Source organism: Lepus europaeus, chromosome X, assembly GCF_033115175.1.
Source record: "Lepus europaeus isolate LE1 chromosome X, mLepTim1.pri, whole genome shotgun sequence".
NCBI lineage: Eukaryota > Metazoa > Chordata > Mammalia > Lagomorpha > Leporidae > Lepus > Lepus europaeus.
Window position 1 is genome coordinate 100816117 of NC_084850.1, and position 11068 is coordinate 100827184.

The 11068-nt window shown below is 52.9% G+C and overlaps 1 protein-coding gene across 2 annotated transcripts; it reads left to right on the forward strand.

Annotated features, from left to right (window-relative positions):
* Positions 1 to 274: 274 nt before the first annotated feature.
* GPKOW (G-patch domain and KOW motifs) lies at positions 275 to 11068 on the forward strand. 2 transcript variants are annotated; one of them, XM_062183702.1, is made up of 11 exons: positions 275 to 465; positions 1244 to 1398; positions 1503 to 1627; positions 3484 to 3593; positions 4328 to 4553; positions 5963 to 6095; positions 6744 to 6867; positions 7060 to 7183; positions 7277 to 7346; positions 8507 to 8592; positions 8691 to 11068. In XM_062183702.1, exons 1-11 carry the CDS (start codon positions 290 to 292, stop codon positions 8823 to 8825), a joined length of 1464 nt encoding a protein of 487 aa, XP_062039686.1. In that variant the 5' UTR covers positions 275 to 289; the 3' UTR covers positions 8826 to 11068. The 2 variants fall into 2 exon arrangements, with proteins under 2 accessions (XP_062039686.1, XP_062039687.1); XM_062183703.1 differs by having other exon boundaries at positions 4418 to 4553.

Sequence of the window (11068 nt, forward strand, 5' to 3'; positions counted from 1 at the left end):
CCATTCTCTAAAACAAGAAGAAACGAACTCCTGGGAAGAAGGAATCCACCTTCTACCGCTACTGCCTCTTGGCGGAACTACAGGTCCCGGTATACTTGGCGCAGGCGCATTCCTGGGAAATTCAGACGCGCTACAATAACTTCCTAGGGCTAGTTGTTGGGTTTCGTCGGCCGGTGCCGCAATGCTTTACGGGAAATGTAGTTCTTGCGCTTGTCTGACTGCCGCTAGTGAATTGAGCCCAAACTAAATTTCCCAGCAAGCAGCGCACCAGCCTGGGAACTGGGGCAAGATGGCAGACGCCGAAGATGGTGTTTTGCAGCCGACTGCATCTTCTACTGCCCCAATTTCATTCGCCTTTACTCGTACGTCCTCTCGGAGGCGGCTGACGGCCCTAAATGATGGCGCAGAGTCCGCCCCAGAGGAGAAGGATTTCTTGAAGACCGTGGAAGGGAGGCAGCTACAAAGGTGAAGCGCCGGGTCTTTCGCCCCTTGTAAATCGGTGCCGTGGGTGCGAGCGGGAGGACTCAAGTTGAGTAGTTTGCCTTGATGACAGTGGCCTGGAAAGCCTGAAACACGGCCTCAGGAAATCCGTGGAGGAGAAAAGGCAGGAGCTTGTGGGAGAGGTAGGGAAGTTGCTTTTCATGGCCGTGTGGACTGAGAAGATGTATAAGGATACTTCAGAAAGTTCGTGGGAAATGCGCATTATTTCAATATTCATTATCTATGGACTTTTTGAAATGCCCTCACATTCATGACAGGGAATACCTTTAGGATGCTGGGACACTCTGGTGTGTGCGTTCAGATAAATGGGAAAGAGGGAATAATTGCAGGACCCTGTTGTCTCAACTAAAGTGAATGGGGGCGCCTCTGATACGGGGGACGAGATGGAGCTGCAGATTCAGGTTGAGGGAGGCTGCAGCAGCATATTTAGGAAAGAAGAGGCTGAAGTGCCTGAGGGAGGGACTTGCAGAAGAGAAGCAACCGCCTAGGAGGCTGTTCTGGAGCTGGGAAGAGTCTGGCTGCAAATGGTCATTTGTAGTTCTTGGGATGAACAGATGGCCTAGCAATGATTCCTGGAAGGTACTGTCATTTAAGGGCTGGGGGGACAATGACGTGCAGTCAGAGGCATGGTCCATGGAGCTAGGAGTGAGTTTGGCTCTTGTGTTTCTCTGCATAGGGGGGTATAGATGGAACCCACGGACCCTGCTTCTCTCCTAACCTCACCTTTCTTTGTCCACATCAGTGTGAAGCCCTCAGAAGTCCCCAAGGAACCTGTCATTCCCTTGATTCAGAATGGCTGTCACAGGCAGCCCCTGGTCCAGCCCTCTGGGCTATCCACAGACACCAAGACCTTGATGGATGAGGTACTGTCCCAGGCTGTGAAGGAACTGATTGAGGGTAAGTGGGCCCCCTCCCCCACCCTGCTCCAGTGAAGAAAGACAAGGAAGAAGGTGGAAGATACATAGGGTGGGACCTCATTGCTCCCTCCCATTCTTCCTTAGAAACCGAGAAATCTCTGGAGGAAAGAAAGAATGCAAATGCCGACTCCATGCTCACTATCCCCATGATCCAGAAAGGATACACCTCCAACAAGGAAGGGGTAGACGGCGAACACTCAGCTGAAACCGTGAGTTGGCCCCTTACCCCCCTGCTCCCTTGGTTTCTCCTTGCCCTGTCTGCCATGCTTGTCGTCTTAGACACAGCAAAGAAAGTCTGTGTGTACCCTGGAGGCCTACTGCCTAGCTCTTCCTCCTTCCAGCCTTTTTGGGAACATTAACACATGAATCCAGATGTTGGAGTATGAAGTTGGATCCTAGGATTGTCTGAATGGGGCAGAGGGAAGAGGAAATACAACAGCCATGAGGGTGGACACTGCCTGGAGTGTTTGACAAACACCAAGGAGACCAATGTGGCTGGACTAGAATTAGTAAGAGAAGTCAGATGGAAGTGGAGGGGGGGTGGGGCGAGACCAGGCAGGGCTTTGTGGGTCACGATGAGAACTTTGGCTTTTACCCTGAATGAGATGATAGCCATGGGTGGGCCCTCGGCAGAGAAAGGATGCAACTTATGATTCAACAGAATCTACTGTGAACACAACAGACTAGTAAGTGAAGGTAGAAGCAGGGAGACCAGTAGTCTAGACCAGAGATGGTAAGGACTCAGATCCAAGTGGTGTGAGAGAAAGCGAGGTAGGGTTTAGTGAGAGAGGCAAGAGCAGGGTGAGTATTCCTAATGGTAGCAGCTGCCCAAGCAGGCCATGGCAGGAAGGCTGCGTGGTGTGTCTGTTAGTGACACAACTTGTGTGTCTGGAGTGAGTGAATGAAAGGATTGAAGGAGTAATGATGGGAAGTGACCACGGGAAAGGGTAGCGGCAGGGCCATGGAAGTAACCAAGTCTGTCTGTCCATATCTTGGACTCGACTTTTCACCTGTTCATTCATAAGTATTTTGCACTGCTTCCTCAGGGCCTACTTCTATGGCCACACCATCGAGCATCCTGGGTTTAACTAGGGTGATTAGAAGGAATTCATCCACCTTTATTTGTGCTTTGGTGTCTTTCATTAAAAAACAAACAAACAAAGGCCCTCCATTTACTCCTCATCCTGTTCCAGCTCTGGCCTTGTTTCTCTCATTTTCCCTCTGACAAGCCCCCTCCAGCAGCTTTCCACATGTCCATTGATCACACTTCCATAGTCCTTCCTCCCTCAGCTCCAAACCTTGCCGTCATCTTTGCCCCTCCCTCTCTCTGTCATACCGCCATGTATGATCTGTCAATGCCATCTTTGCCTTTTTTCTAAATGCATCCAGAATTTCACTTCTCACCACCACCAGCACCACACATCTGGACGACTGCAGTGACTTTCTTGCTGGCCCCTCATGTGACCTCCACCTGCCTGGAGGTTGTCTGCCTCCTGCACCCAGCTCTCCTGATTGACTCCTTACCTATGCTCCTCTGCCTCCATGTCCTTGTTCCAGTCATGTTGATTTTCATAATACTCTTCACACACACTGAGTTTTGTTTGGCCTCAGAGCCTTTGCTCCTACCATCCTCTCTGCTCGCAACACTCTTTCCTTCTCATCTCCTCATGGCTCCCCCTGTGATCTCCTGGTCTCTGTGTCAGTGTCAACTCTGGCAATCCCTCTACATCCTCATGGCCCACATGGGAGTGCCTGAGTTCCAAACGCAGCTCTGCCTCCTGATTCCAGAGCTTTCTACTCAGGTGCACCCCGGAAGGCTGTGGTGATGGCCCAAGTAGTTGGGTTCTTGCCTGTCAAGTGGGTTGATTTCCTGGCTCCTGGCTTCAGCCCAGCCTAGTCGCAGCTGGGAGCTCTCATTCTCTCTCTCTCTCTCTCTCTCTCTCTCTCTCTGTGTGTGTGTGTGTGCTTGCGCGCGCACGTCTGCCTCTCAGATGCACATACTCACACACATAGAAAGCCAGTGTTTGCAAAATCTGATGCTCCTTCCTCTTCCTGAACCCATTAGGTACCAAAAGAAGCTGATTATGAGGCAGTCTCTGTGGAGGCCTACGGACTGGCCATGCTGCGGGGTATGGGCTGGAAACCTGGCGATGGCATTGGACGCACTTTCAGTCAGTGAGTTTTGGGCTAAGGGTGACGGGGTGGACGGATGGAGCTGTGAACAAGCCCCCCCGCCCCCACCACCACCACCCCATGGTGACTGCCAACCCAGAACCCTTCAGGCAGGGAGAGGGGATACATTATTCCCCTAATTCAGTAGCCTCTTCCACTCCTGTTTCCAATTCCTCATTTGAAAAGTGGGGGTAACAGGATGGACTTCACAGGTCTCTCGTGAGAGTTTGATGAGATGATACTCATATAGCACATTGAGTAGGCCCCCACCCCAAGTAAGCACAGGCTAAGGATCTGCTTTTATCACACGGACTTACGATCCCTTCTCCGCAATTGGAAACTCCAGTGAATTCCGAAAAGCAGACAATTTTTCACAAACCATGTGGCAGCTGAACATGATCTGCATTGGCATTGAGCGTTCTTATAGCCTGTTTCTCCTGTCTGGCCTGACCGGGCATATGATTTCTGCTGTGGAAATAGAAGGTTACAAGGAAATGCTTGGTCATGAGGGCCTGCCTCAGATGCCACCGTCGATACTGTATAATACATAGTATATGCAGCATGGTGTTAAGTTGAAACAAATGAAGTTCCATTTCGGTAGGTCCAAAACAATCCGAAATGAGAGACTGGAAAGGGCATTCTTGAACATTCGATGGGGTGGGATTTAGCAGGGGAGAGAGGCAGCCACTGAAGGTGCTTGGATCCCGTCCCCAGTAAATCCATATTCCTTCACGCAGAATAGTGAAGCCCCGTGTCAACTCATTGAGGCCCAAGGGGTTGGGGCTGGGCGCCAACCTGGCTGAGATGAAGGCCTTGACCTCCACCAGTTCCAACTGCCTTCCAAGAACAAATGTGGATCAAGATCAGGATGACGGGCAGGAAACGACAAGGCAGCCCGAAGGACTGAAGACGGGGACAGCCGTGACGGTCATTTCTGGCCATTACCGAGGTCGCTACGGGAAGGTAAGGAGCCAGGGTGTCCCTGGAGACCAAGGAAGATGGATTTGAGGGTCGGAGGCAGGAAGCATCGGGTTTGGGGTAAAAGGGCTGGAAGTCCAGGTCTTTCAGGCCTGCCTGGCGCATTGCCTCACTAGGTAATGCGGCAGGGCCACTTGCTAGGTTTTTCTGAGCTTCAGGTGCCAATGAAAAGGGAGCAGGGCCGGTGTTTGGTGCAGTAATTAAGACGCCACTGGATGCCCATATGGAAGTGCCTGGGTTCGAGGCTTGGCTCCATTCCTGATTCCAGCTTCCTGCTGGTGCCCACCCTGGGGAGTGGCAGCTAATGGCTCAAGTATCTGGGGCCCTGCTCCCCATGTGGAAGCACCGGATTGAGTTCCCAGCTCTTGGCTTTGACTTGGCCCCCAGCTCCAACTGTTGTGGGCATTTGGAAAGTTAACCAGCAAATGGGATAGCTCTCTGTCTTTCAAATAAATTAAAAAGCTAATTTACAAAAGGGAGTTAGGGGGCTGGCCCTGTGGCATAGTGGGTAAAGCCGCCACCTGCAATGCCAGCATCTCATATGGCCGCCAGTTCGAGGCCCGGCTGCTCCACTTCTGATCACGCTCTCTGCTATGGCCTGGGAAAGCAGTGGAAGATGGCCCAAGTCCTTTGGCTCCTGCACCCGCGTGGGAGACCTGGAGGAAGCTCCTGGCTCCTGGCTTTGGCTCAGCACAGCTCTGGCTGTTGTGGCCAAATGGGGAGTGAACCAGCAGATGGAAGACTCCCCTCTCTCTCTCTCTGCCTGTCCTTCTTTCTGTGCAACTCTGACTTTCAGATAAATAAATAAATCTTTAAAAAAAAAAGGAGGGGGGAGATTCGGGCTGTAGCACCATGTGTTAAAGCCCTGGCATGCAGCGTTAGCATCCCATAAGGGCACCAGTTCCAGTTCTAGCTGCTCCATTTCCCATCTAGCTCCCTGCTAATGTGCCTAGGAAGGCAGCAGGAGGTGCCCCAAGACCTTGGGCCACATGGGGGACCTGATGAAGCTGCTGGCTCCTGGCTTCAGCCTGGCCCAGCCCTGGTCATTGCAGCCATTTGGGGAGTGAACCAGTGGGTGGAAAATCTGTCTCTCTCCTCTCTCTCTCTCTCTCTCTCTCCCTCTCCCTCTCCCTCTCCCTCTCTCTTCCAAATAATCTTTTTTAAAAATGAAAAAAGGAGTGAATAGCAATCATCACGAGTCTCTGAGGATTAAATACATAAAAATGTCTGTACCCCACCCAAGGAACTAGACCCGGTCCCAGCTTTTAGGGGGTCACAAGTCGGTGGGTAAAACAGGGGTCAGGCGTGTTGGAGGTAAGAGATGGACAGCTTGGTCCTAGGAATGTGGGTGGAGTCCACTTAACCTCGCTAACTTCTTCGTCTTGACGCTGTAGGTTGAAGGCCTTGACCCTGACAATGCTCGGGCCATGGTGCGTCTGACAGGGGAGAACTCTGTGGTGACTGTTAGCGAGTACTGCCTGCGCCCTGTCTCCCAGCAGGAGCATGATGAGAACTCCATGGATCTCAGTGAGTGGGCCTCTTGAATCCACGGAGGGGAGGTAGAGAAGCGGAGAAGCGCTCTGGGGCAGGAGGGGTAGGGCCTGTGTCTTGCGGTGGGTTTTCCATCTGCAGAGGGGAGGGCAGCAGTCTGCCTGGTGGCTGGGATTTCCTGCCAGAGGTCACGAGGCAAGAAGAGATCTGGGTGGTTTATTTCAGTGGGGGAAGAAAAAAAAAAGTTGATCTAGTATCCCTGGGTTTTTAGCCTTTCTCGGAAGGCAAAGAAACAGGTGGATTTTGGGGGGTGATGAGCCCTTCTTTTGCTCTAGGGAGTGACAGCCACTAGGATTAGGGTATGGCCAAGCAGGAGGCAGGCACTTCAATGGGACAAGGTGCTGTGGCAGGTGGATGCAAACGGTTCTCTGGGCCCCTGCGGGCTATGCGAGGCAGCTGCAGTGTCCGTGTGAGCTGGGTGGGTCGGGGAGGGGCTTCCTGAAGGAGGCTGAGATGATGAAGAGTAAGGGCAGAAGCATTGTAGTAGCTGTGGTAAAGGCGTCCTGATGACGAGGGACGCTTTGGGAGGCAGCAGAGGGCCCTGGGCTCAGGCACGGCGTCAGGCAGCAGGGCCAGTGAGACACGGAGGGCCCGTTCCTCTTTCCCCCATGCGCCTTTCTACAGATCAGGAGAATGCAACTCCCATGGGGCGAGCAACTGACCCAACCTTGTCACAGAAGACCCTCCAAGACCAGGATGCCCATGCCCACCTGGATTCAACGAGGAAGCGGAAACACCCTGTAGACCAGTGAGACTGTGGGACGAGGGACGAGGGATGAGGGCAGGCGTGTGGGTGAGCTCGGGCCGTCGAGGGGAGGCAGTCCCGTGGAAGGAACTAGGATTGACCCAATGGGTGGGTTTCCCAGCAGCAGCAAAGGTAGGGAGACTGGAATGGGCATGTGATGATGACCTGAGCCTGGTGCTGGCTCCCTCTCCACAGACAAGAAGGGCCCGTGGCCAAAAGTGAGAAGACAGCTTCCAGAAGTCCACACTGGATACACAGAGACCTGCGCGTACGCTTTGTGAACAAGCTCTACAAGAATGGCCAGTACTACAACACCAAGGTGCACATCCTGCAGTGGGGCTCACCTCCCTCCCCCAAGGAGTGGGCCTCCTTAAGCCTCTAACATCTCCCATCCCCCGGCCCCTCTCCCCAGATGACAATTGAAGATCTCCTGAGCCCAGACACCTGTGTATGTCGAACTGACGAAGGCCGAGTCTTAGAAGGTGAGGCTGAGCCACGGCTGGAAGGTGGGGCAGAGTCCACATTCTTTGCAGGAACCAGCATTCTCTTACAGAATATGAGACCCTTCTGTGATGGTCATTACCTGAGCCCCACTCCCCCTGACTGTCCACTTAGCATGGGTGACACCATTTCTCCTGCTTGTGACTCGTGACAGGCGCCTTTAAGGCAAGGGGTTGAGGAGGGGAGCACAGGGTGGTAGTTGTGTGTTGAGCTCCTGGTAAAGGCAGGGCCTGCAACTCGTCCACAGTAAGTAGTAGTGTCTGTTACCACCACTGCTCCCTCCATCACAGTTATTTCTTTTCTATTTTTTAAAAAGATTTTATTTATTTGAGAGGTAGTTACAGATAGTGAGAGGAAGAGACAGAGACAAAGGTCTTCCGTCCATTGGTTCACTCCCCAAATGGCCACAACCACCGGAGCTGCACTGATTCGAAGCCAGGAGCCAGGAGCTTCTTCCAGGTCTCCCACGTGGGTACAGGGGCCCAAGCACTTGGGCCATCTTCTACTGCTTTCCCAGGCCACAGCAGAGAGCTGGATCAGAAGAGGAGCAGCCGGGACTAGAACTGATGCCCATATGGGATGCCAGCACTGCAGGCGGAGGATTAACCTACTGTGCCATGGCGCCGGCCCCTCTTTTCTATTTTTTTTAAAGACTTACTTATTTTTGAAAGGTAGAGTTAGAGAAAGAGGGACAGAGAGACAGACAGAGAGAGAGAGAGACAAGAGAGACAAGAGAGAGACAGAGATCTTCCATCCAATGCTTCTGTCTCCAGATGGCCAGGGCTGGGCCAGGCCAAAGCAAGCAGCCTGGAGCTCCATCCAGGTCTCCCATGTGGATGGCAGGGCTCAAGCACTTGGGCCATCTTCTGCTGCCTTTCCAGGAACAGTGGCGGGGAACTGGATCAGAAGTGGTGCAGCCAGGACTCAAACCTACACTCATAGGGGATGGCAGTATTGCAGGCAGTGGCTTAACACATTGTACCACAGCACTGGCTCCATCACAGTTAGCTGTATGAACGGCTGCTTAGTTTTCTTCATCTTTGAAATGGGTGGAGTGTGGTTCGAGGGAATACAGCAAAGGCCCCACAACAGGACCCTGGCTGGGCTGTAGGTCTCACCGCCCCCTCTTGCTCACCTGCAGGTGTGAAGGAGAACATGTTGGAGACACTGGTTCCCAAGACAGAAGGTGAACGCGTGATGGTGGTGCTGGGACCACAGGCCGGAAGGGTGAGTGCCAGACGTGGAGATGGGGGATTGGGGTTCACCAGGGGATGTCCTAAGCGGGCTGGGCTGGCCTGGCTAACTCTGGCCCACCCTTGCTCCAGGTAGGCCAGCTGCTGCGCCGTGACACAGTGCGAAGCAGGGCTTTGGTACAGCTGCACAGAGATGGTCAGTTGGTGGAGCTGCATTATGACGCCGTGTGCCAGTACATGGGCCCCAGTGACTCCGATGAAGACTGACGGGCTCCGCTCCCATTCCCCAGGCGGCTACCAGTTCTGTGCAGTGGGAAAGAGCAGGGAAAAGTTGCAGGCACAGACAGGGAAATGAGTAACTGGACCAAAAGCGGGACTGAAAACAAACCCAGTAGCTAGCCAAGTGGAATGGGCAATAAAAACCATTTGAAACACTTAGCAGAAGGATGGATTCCTAAGTGGTGTGCTCAGTGGCGAGGGGAGGTGAGAACTGAGACGCTGGAGGTGGGAACCAGTTCATCTATTTAGCCTCACCTCCGCACCCAGGGTGCAAGACAAGTGAGTGGACCTTACTGGTCATGAGTTGAATTCAGGGTCTCGAAGCAATGGAATCTGTCCCCTGAGCAGACGCGATGGGACCCGGAAGGCCACATTTCTGAACAACTTCCTGGGTGAGAACTCCAGTAGCAGGGTCCTTTTGCTCTTGGGCCAGAGCCAGCCCCCAGAGAACGTGCTGAGCTAGCGATACAAGTTCACAGGAAGCAAGGCTTCTGCTTTACCAGTGGGATGTGTCGGCTCTGATTGCCAGTGCAGGTGGAGCCAGTTCATTCCTGGGCCCTGTCTCAGTCCCAAAACTTTGGCTTAGAGGGAAGAATCATGTGTATCACTTCTCTGGTGGTTCCGCCCAATTGTATGCCCAGAAAGGTATTGTCAGAGAATCCCCCACCTTTCTCCTATCCAGCAGGCTGAGTGAGGTACACAGTCAGTGAGGGAAGTCAGAGCTCCACTCACACCTGTTCTTTGGGGATCATCCCCAGTCACTAAGCCGTCAATGTAACCAGTGGCATTTGAGTTAGATCTCAGCCACTGGTAGAAATTCCCAGCAGCTCAGAATAGGGGCACAGCGCCTGAGAATTGACATGCTTACCCTAGGGCAGGATCCAACAAGGTCAAGTGCTGTCCCCGCATAGCAAAGGCAGGCAACTGTTGAGAGCCGAAATCTAGAGTATTAGAAAAAACCAGGAGTTGCGCAGAACAGTGACCATGTGCCCAGCAAGGGATGACACAGGAAAGCTCTGCGATATAGAATCATGGCTTGAAGGACACACCTGTTTAATTTACCATCCCGAATGAATTGCAGAATTGGGATGTTCTTCAAGACTGGCCAAACAGGGTTGTTCGGGCAGACAGTGGGGAGCAGAGCACCCGCCCCAGCTCCCCCATGCTCTGTCCTAGCTGGGATTACCATGCACCACAGCGCTGGCCCCAGCTCCTCATGCTTTTTCATTCTGGTTTTCCACATACCCATGTATGTGCTTAACCCAGCTGAGAAGGCCACCTCCTTTCTGCAGATGGTAGTAAGGCAGTCTTGGCCATCCCCGTGAGAAACTGGGACTGGCTGTGCTTCCCCCAGAAGAGGCCCTCCTGATTGCTCCTTTGGAGGACAGGGTTTCGTACAGAGACGTGGAGGCAGGATAAGGAGGCTCTCCCCATCTGCCCCTGGTGAGCAGCACACGCACACACACACACATACACACGCACGCACGTTTCTAGAGACCGTTGAGAAGGGCGTGCAAGCAGCAACAGCTCCTGGGAGGCTACCAGTTCCCCACAGGCCACTCAACACCCGGGCACCATGACCTGCGCAATCTGCCCAGGCCGGACACCACAGAGATTGAGCAAGATGTGGGTACAAAAGCATCTGCCTCTTGTGCCAAGTCTCTAGAAGTTTCCCGCAGGGTGCCGCCTCTGTCAAACCCCATCCAGGCTCCAAGCCAGGCAGCAGACTCCATACACAGGTTCTCTGCCTTGCTGAGAGAAGGGAGTTACCTGCTTGACAGGGGCTACTGCCAGGGCTAAATGTGGTTCATTTGTTCATTTTCAAACTGCTCATTAAACACTGTGCTGCCGGCTTTGTGGTGCAGCCGGGTTAAGCCAATGCCTGTGATACCGGCATCCCATATGATTGCGGGTTCGAGTCCCAGCTGCTCCACTTCTGAGCCGGTTTCCTGCTAATGCATCTGGGAAACCAGCAGAAGATGGCTTGAATACTTGGGCCCCTGTTCACCCACTTGAGAGACCCAGATCAAGTTCCAGGCTCCTGACTTCAGCCTGGCCCAGCCCCAGTCATTATGGACAAGTACGGAGTGAACCAGCTGATAGAAGACTTCTCTGCCTCTCTCCTTCTAACTCTGCCTTTCAAATAATTTTTTTTTGTTAAAAAGAAAGCACTGTGTGCTAAGTATATCACTGTATTAAAGGAATGAATAAGGAATTAATGTCTAATTTTA